We start from the raw sequence: 16,967 nt of genomic DNA on the forward strand, positions 1-16,967 counted from the left end.
CGCGCTTCTGCTGCCAGAAGGTGGAGTGTTGGAGACGACTAGACGGGAGGGAACAATGAACGAGCTGGCTGGTAGTGCTAAGCAGCAGAGAGATTGGGAAGAGTTGTGAAACGGAGAGTGAAAAGCAACAATACCACCCTGATTTAAAGAGGACAAATGGAGATACTGTGAATAGGTGCAGAAAGTATGCTGCAAATGAATGGATTTGGTGCGGTGTGGTGTTGAATTGGGTCATGCAGACCCCAAGAAGAGCGAAAGATAAACACACACCCGCCTCCAGTTGCCTCGCAGGTTGAGGGTGCATGTGCGCTTTCGATAGAGGAACGGGCAATCTTACCGTTCATCATCAAACAATAGAAGATAACGGAGTCAATTCTCCAGTGGCACGGAAGAACCGAACATACAAGAGCACCTTTACGCACGGAACCAAATGGAGAATTACTATCAACACAGACGAGAACACAAGACACAAAGACGGACCTGAAGTCAGTTCACACTGTAGGCTATTAATTTTTCAGAAAAAGAGAACCCTGCAGAATTGAAACTAAAAGCATAACTGCCGTTTAAAAATAATAATTTAATATATGGACTCATTCGTTGATGTTGAAATATGATTAATTTAATTTAAATTAGAATAGGTTAAAAAACAGAAGATCTCGTCGGTTTATTGCCACCAAACCCCGGTGAATCAACTGGTCAGTTGAAGAGCGCAGGTGCTCCTCGCGCTGCACAAATGCAGGACCATGGAGGAGAGAGCAGGTGAGTTAAGTTACAACCTCTGATCCGGACTTCATTATTACACACACACAGCTCGTGTGAAAGTTACTCCATTAGCATATGCATACATCTTGTGAAATATGATGCAATGGCAACTTGATTCATAAACGCAATGAACCGTTATTTATTGGTCAGTCTGTGTTTGTTTGTTTCTATGTATTGTGCTTTAGGCTATGTGCATCATTTTTAGTGTAGCCTCTAAAGATTTTCAGTTGACTTTATTTATTTGCAAATTGATTGTGGACTATTCATTCCACAAATTGTGATAATTATTTCCTATAGACTTTAGGAACCATATTCACTAGGCTTTCAGTATTCATGTTTTCTTTGAGGAAAAGGTGACATCTTCAAAATTGTCTCTTCTGAACAAAACACACTGAGGCAACATCATTATCCTTTTCAACTCAACAAAAGTATTTATCTATAAAAGTACCCATTCGCTTTTTTTGGGGGGACAATAATAAGATTTGATGAGAACAGACAGACCTTCAAGGTAGACTGGCTATTCAGTATATTCTCCAGGTGAACTTGAATGTGTGTTTCTCTCTAGGTGAATGTGATTGAGTTTTCCTCCACACATTTCCATAGTGCCGGTACATTTAAATCAGGCAGGATTTCCTTTCCCGGGCAGCACTTTGCATTTGTTATTTAGCACCATTATGCACAAATAGAGTAACAAAATGGGCACTTGGAGGCACCATAAAGCAAGTGTACACTCTGGTCAGTGGCGTTAATATCTCACTGATAATGGCCTGTAATACATTTAAATGAGTGTCTGACTTTATTGAACAAAAAACAATAAAAGCAGCAAGCCTTCTGGGGTGTAATGGACTCTAAATGAAACATGATGACGGTGAAGAGTTGGACATTAATTTTATTCACCCTTTATTGCTTGATGACAAAGCAGTACTTCCTTGACCTTGAACGGCAATCACAGGACCATATTTTGTGTTCACGAACAGCTTTGTAAAGTCTTCATTAACAACTTCGTAAAGCCAGTATGCTACTGTACTGTATGAATAAATCACAGTACAGTTTCACTCTATATACTGGAAAATAGTTAAATCCCATACTGTATAATTCATGGTAGCCTATCATACACTCTAGCATACCATAAATATAATAGAACATACTGTACTGTCAACAGCATGCACACCACTCTGCCCTGTTTGGCAATTGACACACCGTGCACTGAGCAGTACACCTACGGTATAGCCTATGTCCTGTGTAGCGTGTAGACAGGGCAGGTTGGACACGAGAGACCTGGTAAAGTCATGTGCTTAACTGCATGTATAGGCAGGATGTTAGATCAGCCCCAGCATCATCTACAGCGGCTGCATTCCATTCGGAGTCATTGAGGAAAGGGGAAGGAACGAGTGAAAGGACTGGACTTGATTGGATTGCAACCCATCTGGTTCAGCGACCTCAGCAGCCTCAGCAATCAATCCAGCCTGATGTCACCACAGGGTTGGCGTTTGGCAGTAGAATCCCCCCCATCGTCATGGTAATACATCAAGGTCTGATTCTCTGGTTACAGTGGTCCCCTCCAGCCAATAGCCAAGTTACTCTTTAGATCCTCCTCATCATAATACAGCAAAACTGTGTCTCTCTCCCAGCCTGTAGGAGACTCTTCTAGACTCTAGTCTACTCCAGTTGTTGTCAGTACAGCTGTGGAGTCACGGTTTCCCATCCATTTCATATCAAAGAGATTCATTATCCTCCTTGCCTTGGGGAAGGATGCTGTGTTTCGCTCCCATTTCATGTCCTCAATCCTATAGTGTCAGTCATGACATTAAACATTCCTACACTGTAGTGTACATGCAGGGTGAGGGGGTTCGAATCTATAATATATGTTTTCCTATTGGCTGGTTGGCTGGCTGAGTGCAGCTATTTGACTGTTGAGTGGTTTTGTGTGGCTCTACTGTCTTGACAATTGCTTTTGTATGATGTAGACTAGTATTTTCATGTGGAATGGTGCACTGTAACTCTACATCCGTATAGTTCAATCAGTTGTAGTTAGCAGTAGCACACTGTCTAGTTTCTTTGAATCTAGCTGCTCTTCTCACAATAGAGCAATAATAGATGGACAGTTGACTGCTCTCTGGGTGTTTACCCTCGGGTAGGGTTAGCGCTCTGTGCTGCTGTCCGTTTAGTCCGGTCCCTCTCAGCGTGGTGGCGAGGTGATGCCTGACCGTGCCTGACCGTCCCTGACCGTCCCTGACAGCTCTCAGCAGCAGCAGCAGCAGGTGTTGAGGCGGGCATGAGAGCGAGAGAGAGAGGGAGGCAAGTGGCGCCCGCATGGCCCACCGGCTCAGTGGGGGGTGGAGGACAGAGAAGAGAGAGCCGGATCAGCAGACTGAAGGTGATTTGTCAAAATGAGTGGCTGTGGCCCTGGCTGCTGGTCTGTCCAATCACCAGCCAGCAGGAAGTCTCCAAGGTTACGTGCCTGTGTGAGGAGAACTGAGAATTGCTACTGTAGCTAGCTCTCCTCGTACCTGGCTCTACTGGCACTCGTGCTGTTAAGGTAGATGATTCAGTTATTTACTACTGAGTGGTGTACCGTGGAGCTAGATGACACTCACTCACGACAGAGCGTGTATTGAGGTTATATTGAATAAAGTGTTTTGTTGTTCCTCTCAAGCATGTCCTCTGTGTTCACAAACTGTGATATAGTGTGTGTGTGTGTGTGTGTGTGTGTGTGTGTGTGTGTGTGTGTGTGTGTGTGTGTGTGGACGTGTTTAACTATTTTTGTGGGGACCAGAAGTCCCCACAAGAATAGTAAACAAACAAACATTTGACCAGCTGGGGACATTTTGTTGGTCCCCACAAGGTCAAATGCTATTTCTAGGGGGTTTAGGGTTAAGGTCAGAAGTAGTGTTAGGGTTAGAATTAGGGTTAGGGTTAGGAGCTAGGGTTAGTTGTAGTGTTAGGGTCAAGGTTAGGTTCTTGGGTTAGGGTTAGGGTTAGGTTTAGGGTTAGGGAAAATAGGATTTTGAATGGACTGAATTGTGTGTCCCCACAAGGTTAGCTGTACAAGACTCTGTGTGTGTGTCAGTGGAGGCTCCTCATAGAAGTAAGGGGAGGACCATCCTACTCAGTAAATATCATTTTTTTTATTTTTATGAAACTATACTAAACATATTCACGTCACCAAATAACTGGTTAAAACACACACTGTTTTTTGCAATAAAGGTATACAGTAGCCTCAACAGCACCCTCTAGGGTAGCACCATGGTGTAGCCGGAGGACAGCTATTTTCCGTCCTCCTCTGGGTACATTGACTTCAATGCAAAACTTAAGAGGCTCATGGTTCTCACCCCCTTCCATAGACTTACACAGTAATTAAGACGACTTCCAGAGGATGTCCTCCAACTTATCAGAGCGCTTGTAGCATGAACTGAAAGGTTGTCCATCCAATCAAAGATTCAGAGAATGACTCTATTACTGAAAGCACAAATTAATTTATCTTCCAAAATTAAGGAGAAGCAGCAGAGTGAGCTAGCTATATTTCGTTGTGTTGTGCAATGAAATCCACAAACAAAGGGAAAAGCTGACAGGAGGAGAGCGTGTAGATGCAAGGAAGTATTATACAACGAGCAAAGTGATGATGCTGTATGTGGCTGCTATGAAAGTGAAATGTGGGTGAGGGTGATCAGGGGTGTATTCATTCTGTCGATTCGGTTGCAAAACGTTTCTTAAACAGAAGCAAACGGAACAAAACGTTGATGGACTGACCTGATTTTGTCCAATAGAAACTCTAGTTTTAGTTGCAAAACAGAATGCAACTATTTTGACTAATGATTACACCTCAGATCAGCTAGATGCAGGCAAGAGTGTGCAAAACGGTATTGAATGTGTCACTGTCTGTCACCTTGATTACTCCAATTTGTCTCTCGACCTGTGCACCTATGGCAAATTTGAGTAGCCTAAACCTATCAAGGTCATATTAATGACAGTCACCCAATATGCTGTAATAGAAAACGGCACCGACCACCGTGTGTGTGTGTGTGTGTGTGTGAGAGGGAGAGGGAGAGATTATGCATTTTCAGCTGAGACAAAAGGTAGAGTCCATTAGGGCCTGGGAGAGAGAAGTGAGTCAGACTATGAAATCTAATTAGTCTCCTGTTTACATTTCTCAAGAATAGTGAAGGTGGACTTAAGAAGCTATGAAGAGTGCGACCTCTCCATATTGATTTGCTGTGTCAGACACCCACTCCCCCACTCAGAATGGAATGTAAAGAACGGCCATGTTGTTTCATTTCATTGAAGGTTTTTGACCCATCTAACAGGGTGACATTTTTGATTGATTTCACATTGAATTCACGTTAGTTGACAACTCAACCAAATGTAATTCAAAACTAGACATTGAACTGACATCCGTGCCCAGTGGGTGGTCTGCATGGGGAGGGGAAAACGGAAAACTAGTTGGTATTGTCAGAGAGGTTTGAAACTCTATTTTTCATTGTTCTATTCACTAATTTACCTCCTGGTGATGTCACTAAAACTCCATCCCACCAAAACAGGCTAACATTTCAGGCTTTTCAAACAGTTCTTACACTAAGATGGCATCATCAATTTTCACCATTTCACAGTATTATTCCAACCTCAGTGTGGAAATATATACAGTTGAAGTCAGAAGTTTACATGCACCTTAGCCAAATACATTTAATCTCAGTTTTTCACAATTCCTGACAGTTAATCCTAGTAAAAGTTCCCTGTCTTAGGTCAGTTAGGATCACCACTTTATTTTAATGTGAAATGTCAGAATAATAGTAGAGAGAATGATTTATTTCAGCTTATATTTCTTTCATCACATTCCCAGTGGGTCAGAAGTTTACATACACTCAATTAGTATTTGGTAGCATTGCCTTTAAATTGTTTAACTTGGGTCAAACGTTTCGGGTAGCCTTCCACAAGCTTCCCACAATAAGTTGGGTGAATTTTGGCCCATTCCTCCTGACAGAGCTGGTGTAACTGAGTTAGGTTTGTAGGCCTCCTTTCTCGCACACGCTTTTTCAGTTCTGCCCACAAATCCTCTATAGGATTGAGGTCAGGGCTTTGTGATGGCCACTCCAATACCTTGACTTTGTTGTCCTTAAGCCATTTTGCCACAACTTTGGAAGTATGCTTGGGGTTATTGTCCATTTGGAAGACCCATTTGTGACCAAGCTTTAACTTCCTGACTGATTTCTTGAGATGTTGCTTCAATAGATCCACATAATTTTCCTTCCTCATGATGCCATCTATTTTGTGAAGTGCACCAGTCCCTCCTGCAGCAAAGCACCCCCATAGCATGATGCTACCACCCACCTGCTTCACGGTTGGGATGGTGTTCTTCGGCTTGCAAGCACCCCCTTTTTCCTCCAAACATAACGATGGTCATTATGGCCAATCAGTTCTATTTCTGTTTCATCAGACCAGAGGACATTTCTCCAAAAAGTACTATCTTTGTCCCCATGTGCAGTTGCAAACCGTAGTCTGGCTTTTTAATGGTGGTTTTGGAGCAGTGGCTTCTTCCTTGCTGAGCGGCCTTTCAGGTTATGTCGATATAGGACTCGTTTTACTGTGGATATAGATACTTTTGTACCTGTTTCCTCCAGCATCTTCACAAGGTCCTTTGCTGTTGTTCTGGGATTGATTTGCACTTTTCGCACCAAAGTATGTTCATCTCTAGGAGACAGAACGTATCTCCTTCCTGAGCGGTATGACGGCTGCGTGGTCCCATGGTGTTTATACTTGCGTACTATTGTTTGTACAGATGAACGTGGTACCTTCAGGCGTTTGGAAATTGCTCCCAAGGATGAACCAGACTTGTGGAGGTCTACAATTTTTTTCTGAGGTCTTGGCTGATTTCTTTTGATTTTCCCATAATGTCAAGCAAAGAGGCACTGAGTTTGAAGGTAGGCCTTGAAATACATCCACAGGTACACCTCCAATTGACTCAAATGATGTCAATTAGCCTATCAGAAGCTTCTAAAGCCATGACATCATTTTCTGGAATTTTACAAGCTGTTTAAAGGCACAGTCAACTTAGTGTATGTAAACTTCTGACCCACTGGAATTGTGATACAGTGAATTATAAGTGAAATAATCTGTCTGTAAACAATTGTTGGAAAAATGACTTGTGTCATGCACAAAGTAGATGTCCTATCCGACTTGCCATAACTATCATTTGTTAACAAGAAATTTGTGGAGTGGTTGAAAAACAAGTTTTATTGTCTCCAACATAAGTGTATGTAAATTTCCGACTTCAACTGTATAACACAGGAAAATCATGTATTTGACTGCACTGGGCCTTTAATTTCACACCAATATGAAAGACAAAATAGCCTAATTATTGATGTGTTCTCATGTCGAGATGAATAGACACTCAAACACGAGGCCAATATTGTACAGATAGAACATTACCATGAATATGGGAAAAGGATGAGATGAGGCACGAGGGATCAATTATAGATTCAAGACCAAACAATCTTTACACAAAACAACTCTAAGTTTAGTAAAGAACAAAGGATTGAATTAAAAATTGATTAAATAGATAATTTTTTCTCACCCATCTACAGACAATACCCCATAATGACAAACTGAAAACACGTTTTCAGAAATGTTTGCAAAAAAAACGGAAGTATCTTATTTACATAAGTATTCAGACCCTTTGCTATGACACTCCAAATTGAGCTCCAGTGCATCCAATTTCCTTTGATCATGCTTGAGATGTCACTACAACTTGATTGGAGTCCATTTGTGGCCAATTCAATTGTTTGGACATGACCTGTCAATATAAGGTCCCACAGTTGACAGTGCATGTCAGAGCAGAAAATATACCCCCATGAAGTCCAAGGAACTGTCCGTAGATCTCCAAGATAGAATTGTGATGAGGCATATATCTGGGGAAGGGTATTAAACAATTTCTAGAGTGTTGAACGTTTCCAAGAGCACAATGGTCTGCATCAAATGGAAATACAAAACATATGGAACTACCCATACTCTGCCTAGAGCTGACCATCTGCCCAAACTGAGCAACCGGGCAAGAAGGACCTTGGTCAGAGAGTTGACCAAGAACCCAATGATCACTCTGACAGAACTACAGAGTTCCTTGGCTGAGGTGGGAGAACCTGCCAGGACAACAGTCTCTACAGCACTTCACCAATCTGGGCTTTATGGGAGAGTGGCCAGACGGAAGCCACTCCTCAGAAAAAGACAAATGACAGCACGCCTGGAGTTTACAAAAAGGCACGTGAAAGACAAAAGATTCTGTGGTCTGATGAGACAATTGAACTCTTTGGCCTGAATACAAAGCGCTATGTCTGGAGAAAACCAGGCACAGCTCATCACCTGTCTAACACCATCCCTACCGTGAAGCATGGGGGTGGCAGCATCATGCTATTGGGAGGCTTTTCAGTGGCAGGGACTGGGAGACTGGTAAGGATAGAGGGAACAATGAATGGAGCCAAATACAGGCAAATCCTTGAATAGAACCTGCTTCAGAGTGCAAACAACCTTAGACTGGGGCGAAGATTTATGTTCCAACAGTACAATGACCCCCAAGCATACAGCCAAGGCAACGCTGGAATGGCTTCAGAACAAGAATGTGACAGTCCTTGAGTGGCCCAGCCAAAGCCCAGACTTGAATCCAATGAAAATCTGTGGAAAGATTGCACCATCTAACTTAACAGAGCTTGAGAAAATCTGCAAGGAAGAATGGGGAAAATCACCAAATCCAGATGCGCAGAGCTGATACAGACCTACCCAAGACGACTCAAAGCTGTAATTGCTGCCAAAAGTGCTTCTACAAAGTATTGACTCAGGGGTGTGAAATGTAAATTAGATTTCTGGATTTCATTTTCAATAAACTTGCAAAAATGTCTTTAAACATGTTTTCACTTTGTCATTATGGGGTATTGAGTGTAGATGGTTGAGGGGGAAAAAGTCAATTTGTGGAATAAGTAAAGGGGGTATTAAAACGTTCTGCCCTCTACATGAGATGGTGACACAAACTGAGAAAAAATAAATAAACATTTTGGCATCGCAGGGTTCATCTCTATTCTCATCACAAGCCAAGAGTTTGTTCAGTAAAGGTCGTCTGGCTATTTCACTAGCCATCTCGTGTCTGGGCATATGGAGGTCCAGGCTGTTACTGTAGACCATTTTAATATATAATAATACCGTTTTTGCAATTTAGCAGAAATGTGTGTGTGTGTGGTTCATGTAGGTTCTTCTGTCTGTTAGTGTGGACTATTCAGGACATTAAATGGTATGTTTTTGTCTGTTAGTGCATTCTGGACTTTTAAAGGGGATGTCTTATCTGTTAGGGTTAGCGAAGTAGACGACCTCTGCGCTGATGGCTGCTAGAGGTCATCTTTCAGTTCACAGCACATGAAACATTGCAGAAAATACCTAATTGCTGCATGTGGTGATCTCTAGAGTCTAGAGCAATGAAGGTTCAGAGGTGCTAAGAATGACATGAATTGGGAATGAGAAACTGGAATAGATCTCTCACTGCAATCCGCTTACCCATTTTAATGGCAGCCATAATGTGTTATCTAACTAACATCAAATCAAATCAAATGCTATTTGTCACATGCGCGGAATACAACAGGTGTAGACCTTTCCGTGAAATGCTTACTTACAAGCCCTTAACCAATGCAAATGCAGTTCTAGAAATAGAGCTAAGAAAATATTTACTAAATACATTTAAAGTAAAAAATAAAATAACAATAACGAGGCTATATACAGGGGGTAGTGGTACCGAGTCAATGTGCTGGGGTACAGGTTAGTCGAGGTAATTTGTACATGTAGGTAGGGATAAAGTGACTATGCATAGATAATAACATACCTTTATTTAAGTGTTTTGATCCAAGTAGTGAAATGTGTGTATGGATCATTTGAGTGTGCAGACTCTTCAGTTATTTTAATGATATACACTGGCTCAATAAACCAAGGGACATGAGGATCTCACACCAGTGAAATCCCTATATATCCATGCTGCCTCTCTTTTCTAGCTGCTGAAGACAGCGTGGGATCAGAGAGCAGTATGGGAGCACAGTGTGGCATGTGGCCTTAGCTGAACAGTCGTGAGGAAAGAGACCCGGTGGAGACGCTCTGCCTCCCTCATGCAGCGCCGCAGCTGCTCTCTGGGAGAGAGAGAAACACAATGGCCCTTTGATAGTGTCACTGCCGGACTGTGTGTACGGGGGCACAGACACACATAGACACTCACACACAAACCAATACATGCAAACTGAGCTCAGTCACACACTTATACACAAACATTCACAACAAATTCAGTACACACATTCATCCAAACCCAGACTCACACATAAACCTCCATCAACACACCCACAAAGCACTTTGCAGGTACCAATTTCCCGGTTCACATTTAGAACATTAGACTGCAGCTGATGCATCTCTCTTCCTCTCATCACATTCTGGGTCTCTTAATCATGCTCTGCAAAGGAAATGAGGTGGCAGCGTCTTGGGTTCGGGGGTGTTTTTTTCTTAGTGGAGGCTGAGTAATGCGATTAGACTTGATGCCGGAGCGTTGCATGTCCCTCCGTGGAGCCCTAGGTGGCTGCAGCTAGCAAGCTAGAGCTGAAGGAGTGCCAGTAAACAAACATTCATTATGACTGATGGATCAGGAGCAGGATCGGGGATCCGGTCTAGTCAATCTGTTTCTAACTTTCAAAGGTTATTTGGTCAATTGAACCAAACCTGTTCAAAGCTGTTTTTTGATAACAGCAAATGAGCAACATAGATATACGCTGCATAGACAATGGACTGTACAGTTTTCACTCCTAGGCAGAAGACACGCTGTGACTTACAGGATGTCTATATCTCTCTGGGCTCTAATCTTCACTGAATAAATTAGTATTTGTGTTCTAATGGAAGATACTTAGCAAGGCACACTGTTATAATTTGGCCTTGTTTAGTCCCAGCGTGTGAAGATCTTAGAAACGAAGGTGGCTCCAAATAGCTGCATCCTATTTCAGTTTCCTCCCTCTAATTCATCTTACAATATTTATTACTTTCTTCTCACAAGATATAGCTGAGTGATCTCATTTGGACGAGAGGAAGAACAGAACAAAAAAGCTGGGCTGTGGAGGGAGGGAGGGAGGGAGGGAGAGGAGAAAGAGCCTTCAGTGAACTTGTGTGTGTGTGTGTGTGTGTCTGTGTGAGAGAGCGAGAGTGCTCGCTTTCCAATGGTCCATCTCTGTGAGAAATATACACTGTTGGGGTTTGTGTGTGTTGATATTCATGCACAATAGATGATCTCTGTGTGAGATCAGCCTTGCCTTATCAATAACCCTATCTGTGTGTACAGTACAAGTAAACACACAGCACATAAAAACAGTCACACACAATGACAATGGTAGAGATTTATATGTTTGTTCGTTTTTTAGGTCAGCTAGCATTCCGAATAAGCGCATCTATTGTGTCATAGAGTGTAATGAAGTGTTGCTGCCCTATACGACCACCATGTCCTCCAATGGTCAGTCTGTCCTATGGCAAAGTCCTACCAAACATCTCAACAACAACGTTTTCAGGGTTCAGCAAATTGAGTCGACAACCAGCATTCCAACAGCTAGCCCAGAGCCACTACAAGCCAAATATATTTACTGGGCACAACTAATCCCTTTTTCTCCCTTCACGCTATCGATTGTACGGCAATGCATTTCTATTGGAAGAGGCACTTTGAATATAATCTGGATTATATTATTATTATTATTATATTATATCCACCACGGCCTTTACCATTTCTGTGTCAGCTGTGTCCATCCCTACATCCACCTGCCCAGCTCCATTCTTGTGTACTGTAAAGGTCAATATTGTCTGCATGAGTTCCTAGAAGTTCAGCGACCCTTAGACCCAGTCTAAGACCCATGTCTAACTGCCCAGAGGGACTCTATGTCAAATATGTTTACCAGGCACCAGTGGAGGCTGGTGGGAGGAGCTATAGGAGGACGGGCTCTTTGTAATGGCTGGAATGGAAGAAATGGAACAGTGTCAAACACATCCAACATATAGAAACCACATGTTTGATTCCGTTCCATTAATTCCATTCCAGCCATTACACAGAGCCCATCTTCCTATAGCTCCTCCCACCAGCCTCCACTGCCAGGCACACAACCCAATCCCCTTCTGCTCCTCTTCCACTGCATTGATTGTATGCAAATGAAGATGTACTCGAACTGTCTATTATACACTGAGTGTACAAAACATTAGGAACACCTTCCTAATATTGAGCTGCACCCCCTTTTTTTCTCAGAACAACCTCAATTCGGACTCTACAATGTGTCTAAAGCATTCCAAGGGATGCTGGCCCAATGCTTCCTACAGTTGTATCAAGTTGGCTGTATGTCCTTTGGGTGGTGGACCTTTCTTGATACACACAGAAAACTGTTGAGCATGAAAAACCCAGCAGTGTTGCAGTTCTTGACAGACTCTAACAGCTGTGCCTGGCACCTACTACCATATCCCGTTCAAAGGCCCTTAAATCTTTTGTATTACTCATTCACCCTCTGAATGGAACACATACACAATCTGTCTCAAGGCTTAACATCCTTCTTTAAACTGTCTCCTACCCTTCATCTACACTGATTTTAAAGTGGATTTAACAGGTAACATCAATAAGGGATCATAGCTTTCACCTCAGTGTAGTCATTCATTTGCACATAGGCAAAAAAGCACACACACGCATACACACACACACACACACTGAGCGTCATTCTAAGTCAAGTTGTCACGTGTGTGTGGGATCGCCAATAAGCTTGCTGTATTTAGCATGAAACTCTCCTACTCTTTACTGCCTCAGACATGACTTAATGTTATGTTTGTGTGTATTCTCTTCTGACCCCAGTCTGCCCCACAGCGTCAAGGCGAGCCTGTCTCTGTCTCCGTCGGGGCCGGGCCAGGTGGGCAGCGGCAGGGGCTCTCCCACCTCCAAGGTGGGGTACTGTGGTGGTGGAGGGGCGCCTGTGGAGGACATGCAGGCTCTGGCCATAACCTCCCTGTCGGGTGCAGATGTGGCCAAACACTACGAGCACATTCGCAAGCTGGGCAAGGGCACCTACGGCAAGGTGGACCTGGTGGCACACCGCACACAGGGTGAGTCAGAGGGCATCCATGGGTGTGGTGAAGGGACATTGTTGGGAGCAAAGGTTTCAATGGAGTTTACACAGTCATACTACAACAGGACCAGAGAGCCAGATGGTGCCATAGAATGTAGGCTAAATCAAAGGTTCAGTGAAACGGGCACTACAGTGACAGGGCGTTGTGAGGTCGATAGTGTAAGACTTCAGGGTGAAAGGGTTCTTTAAGTTGAGAGTTCATTAAAAGGTTACACGCCATTAAGGTGAAGAGAGCACTAGACTGGGTAAAAGTACAGTGGAAGCTTTCTAAGAAGCTCTGATTCCACAGCTGTGTGCTTAATCAACAGCTGAGGGTGTGTTTCAGAGCACAGAGGCAGCTGGTACAGAGAGGGGAGTGGAGGAGGTCTCACATACACAGAATCAGATAGCACAGGCATATTTAGTTCAGTTCACTTAATAAATGTCAGTGTAGTTTATATTTGCCTTGACACTAAGATATTGCTCTGATACTGTACAGTATGTTGATACAGTCTCTGTCTTCTGAAATGTTGCCAAACAACTTTTCCTACAGGACATTAAAGTATTCCTTCATTCATTCGGTTCTTCTCTGTGTGAACATATCAGGCACCAAAATGGCTCTGAAGTTTGTTACCAAGAGCAAGACGAAGCTGAAGAGCTTCCTGAGGGAGTACAGCCTGACGGGCACACTGAGCTGCAGCCCCTTCATCATCAAAGTCCTGGACGTACTCTTCGAGACAGAGGATAGCTACGTCTTCGGACAGGAGTACGCGCCCGCGGGAGACCTGTTCGACATCATTCCCCCCCAGGTACTGTACTGGATCATGCTTATCATCTGCCCACTATTTCACTGTTCTCCCACACCCTAGCCAATCAAGCCCAGTGTTTCAAAGCGATGTGGTTTTAACAAGCCCTTCTGGGATTGGAGCCTTGTTTAAGTCCCTACTCAAATTTGAGCTGCATACTCCTTTAGTATGTACTGTAAGGCTCTCGTTTCATTTCCGTGCTTTTCAGTGGAGGGCTACCTTTGACTCAAAGGTTCTTACTCTAGGTTGTTAAAGATGAGTGCAAATATAACGCTTAACAAAGCCTCTTTTGTCCCACTTTACTCCCTCTACACCTTTATTCTGTTTCTTTCTAATTTCATTTATTGCACTTGGTTTTCCTCCCCTCTACTGTACACTCTAAAACAAATCTGTTCACCCCTTTCTCTTTCTTCCCTCCTTCCTCCTTTCCTCTCCTCCTCCTTGTAGGTTGGTCTTCCGGAGGAGATGGTGAAGCGCTGTATGCAGCAGCTGGGTCTGGCTCTGGACTTCATGCACAGCAAGAACCTGGTGCACCGCGACGTCAAGCCCGAGAACGTGCTCCTCTTCGACCGTGAGTGCAGACGCATCAAACTGGCTGACTTCGGCATGACGCGGCGCGTGGGCTGTCGCGTGAAGCGCGTGAGCGGCACCATCCCATACACGGCGCCAGAGGTGTGCCGCGCCAGTCGTGCCGAAGGCTTCCTGGTGACCACCAGTCTAGACGTGTGGGCCTTCGGTGTGCTCGTCTTCTGCATGCTGACGGGTAACTTCCCTTGGGAGGCAGCGCTGCCCGCCGACGCCTTCTACGAGGAGTTCCGCCGCTGGCAGCGGGCGGGGTGCCCCACAGCGGCCTACCCGTCCCAGTGGCGCCGCTTCACCGATGACGCCCTACGCATGTTCCAGCGGCTGCTCGCCGCCGAGCCTGAGAAGCGCTGCGGCGTGAAGGACGTCTTCTGCTTTGTCAAGTACGAGCTGGTCAGCGAGCTCCGACGCCGCGCCTCCTGCCGGGCCAAGAGAGGCGAGAGGTCCAGTTCGTCTGGTGTATGCTCCGCAAGCTGTACCTCCACCTCCTCTTCGTCTTCCTCCTCGTCACGCTCCCACAGACACCCAGAGCCCTCCACCCCACCTGGGACGACCACATTACTGCGCCCAGCGCCCCTGAAGAGGAGTGTCCTCTCTGACCCCTATTCCCCTCAGGAGGAGTCTCCTGGCCAGCACCACTCTTCTCCGGGCCGGGAGAAGACCAAGAGCCAGATGGTGATGGCTACTGCCATAGAGATCTGTGTCTGAGAATGAGGGGACGAGCAGCAGTATCTGTGGCTGTTGCCACAGCGATAGGAAGCTGTGCAAAGTAATAGCGACTGCCATTGAGACTGGGGTGAAAGGTTGACCTATTACAATGCTGCCGAGAAGATCCCCAATTTCGAATTCCTGACTGTGCCACAGAAATTGCTATCATCACTCACAGCAGCGCACCCTTGGACGAGTCATCACTAGAGCATGTGTTTGTCATTTAGATTAGTGACCTTAGAGTTGGAGAAGCAACATTCAAGAGTCCACTGACTGACACCGTTTCTCACAGCAACTCGTTCTGCTGTTCAGCCATTTTGCCTCTAAGCCCACACAGTAACACTGCTAATGATGCTAACAAAAGAAACAATGCTAGCCACTTCTAAACGAGGGGTTCGGTAGAAACACTCAATGCTCTCTGACGTCACATATTCTCTCCTTTCTCCCTCCTTTCTCTAATTTTTATCTTTCTTCCTCTGCTTCTCTCTCTCTATAAATACCTTTAACCTGGGGAGGCCCAAACATTAGCTGATCAGGTGACTTTCTTTAGGAAACTAGCTGATCAGAGGGCCAGTGATCCAATACGGCAAACTGATCTTCTATTTGACTGACATATCGCTGAAACAATGGGATATCACAGCTTTTCTGGACATTTCCAAAGTGTGAAAATGGCTATGGACAATAGGGGAGAAGGATTGTTTTTCAAAAGCTGAAAATATGTGAAAGTGACTCTCCAATGGAGCAGTTACTATGACGACAGGATATTGCTCATCTAGACTGTCTGGACTGAGACAGGACCTTGCTGTCAGACATCGGAGATTCTAATTTGGGCAAAAGTTCATCCTTTCCTCGACTCCTCCGTCCTCTCTCCGTGATCCGGAAACCGATAAGTGGTGGAGGAGAGTGTGAATTTGTTAGTAGGTTAACGAAGGAGCCTGCTCCCCTCCTCGATTACCTTCTTCTGCAGAGGAAGCACAAGAGTATCCTTGTGGTGGCAAGCGTGGAAGTCTTTTAATACCTGCCCCTTTGAATCAGCTGTTGTTTTCTTGAAGGAGAAAAGCATGCAAACATTTAAAAACGAAATGCTACTTATCCTTTTATCTATAAAATGTCTTGCACAACTATCTAAATTCGTTTTTTTATCACTTCACACATTTATTTTTGGGATTTCACCCATTGATATATAACATACATCTCTATCATTCCACCCCTGTAAACATAATTTGCCTAATGACGGGTGAGTGGAGAAAGAGAGTCTAATTTCATATACAGTAAGCGAGAGAGGGAGGACGCAGGAGTTGAGCAAATCCAAATGAGATTCTCCCATTATCTCAGGACATCTTAGCGGGTCACTTCCTGTCTCACAATGACTTCCTTTTTAGGGTTACAAGTGATTTCCTCTGGTAGACAACAGTTTAAAAGGACACATTTCATACTGTAACAGTGTGCTCATTGGTTCATACAGGCACAGGTACAGTGGGGAGAACAAGTATTTGATACACTGCCGATTTTGCAGATTTAATTTTTATCATAGGTACGCGTCAACTGTGAGAGACGGAATCTAAAACAAAAATCCAGAAAATCACATTGTATGATTTTTAAGTAATTAATTTGCATTTTATTGCATGACATAAGTATTTGATCACCTACCAACCAGTAAGAATTCCGTCTCTCACAGACCTGTTAATTTTTCTTTAAGAAGCCCTCCTGTTCTCCACTCATTACCTGTATTAACTGCACCTGTTTGAACTCGTTACCTGTATAAAAGACACCTGTCCACACACTCAATCAAACAGACTCCAACCTCTCCACAATGGCCAAGACCAGAGAGCTGTGTAAGGACAGCAGGGATAAAATTGTAGACCTGCACAAGGCTGGGATGGGCTACAGGACAATAGGCAAGCAGCTTGGTGAGAAGGCAACAACTGTTGGCGCAATTATTAGAAAATGGAAGAAGTTCAAGATGACGGTCATTCACCCTCGGTCT

General features: G+C 44.1%; 1 protein-coding gene across 1 annotated transcript; it reads left to right on the forward strand.

Annotated features, from left to right (window-relative positions):
* On the forward strand, positions 1-16,520 carry sbk1 (SH3 domain binding kinase 1). The gene is made up of 4 exons (XM_041877409.2): positions 1-759; positions 12,635-12,882; positions 13,491-13,693; positions 14,138-16,520. The coding sequence occupies exons 1-4, from the start codon at positions 734-736 to the stop codon at positions 14,978-14,980; spliced, it is 1,320 nt and encodes a 439-aa protein (XP_041733343.1). The 5' UTR covers positions 1-733; the 3' UTR covers positions 14,981-16,520.
* The last annotated feature ends 447 nt before the right edge of the window (positions 16,521-16,967 follow it).

The sequence above is a fragment of the Coregonus clupeaformis genome, chromosome 1 (genome assembly GCF_020615455.1).
Source record: "Coregonus clupeaformis isolate EN_2021a chromosome 1, ASM2061545v1, whole genome shotgun sequence".
Taxonomy (NCBI): Eukaryota; Metazoa; Chordata; class Actinopteri; order Salmoniformes; family Salmonidae; genus Coregonus; species Coregonus clupeaformis.

Coding starts and splice junctions, on each gene's coding strand:
- sbk1 (XM_041877409.2), top strand. CDS start 734: ATGCAGGACCATGGAGGAGAGAGCAG. Junction 760..12,634: donor GACCATGGAGGAGAGAGCAG/GTGAGTTAAGTT, acceptor TTCTGACCCCAG/TCTGCCCCACAGCGTCAAGG. Junction 13,694..14,137: donor TCGACATCATTCCCCCCCAG/GTACTGTACTGG, acceptor TCCTCCTTGTAG/GTTGGTCTTCCGGAGGAGAT.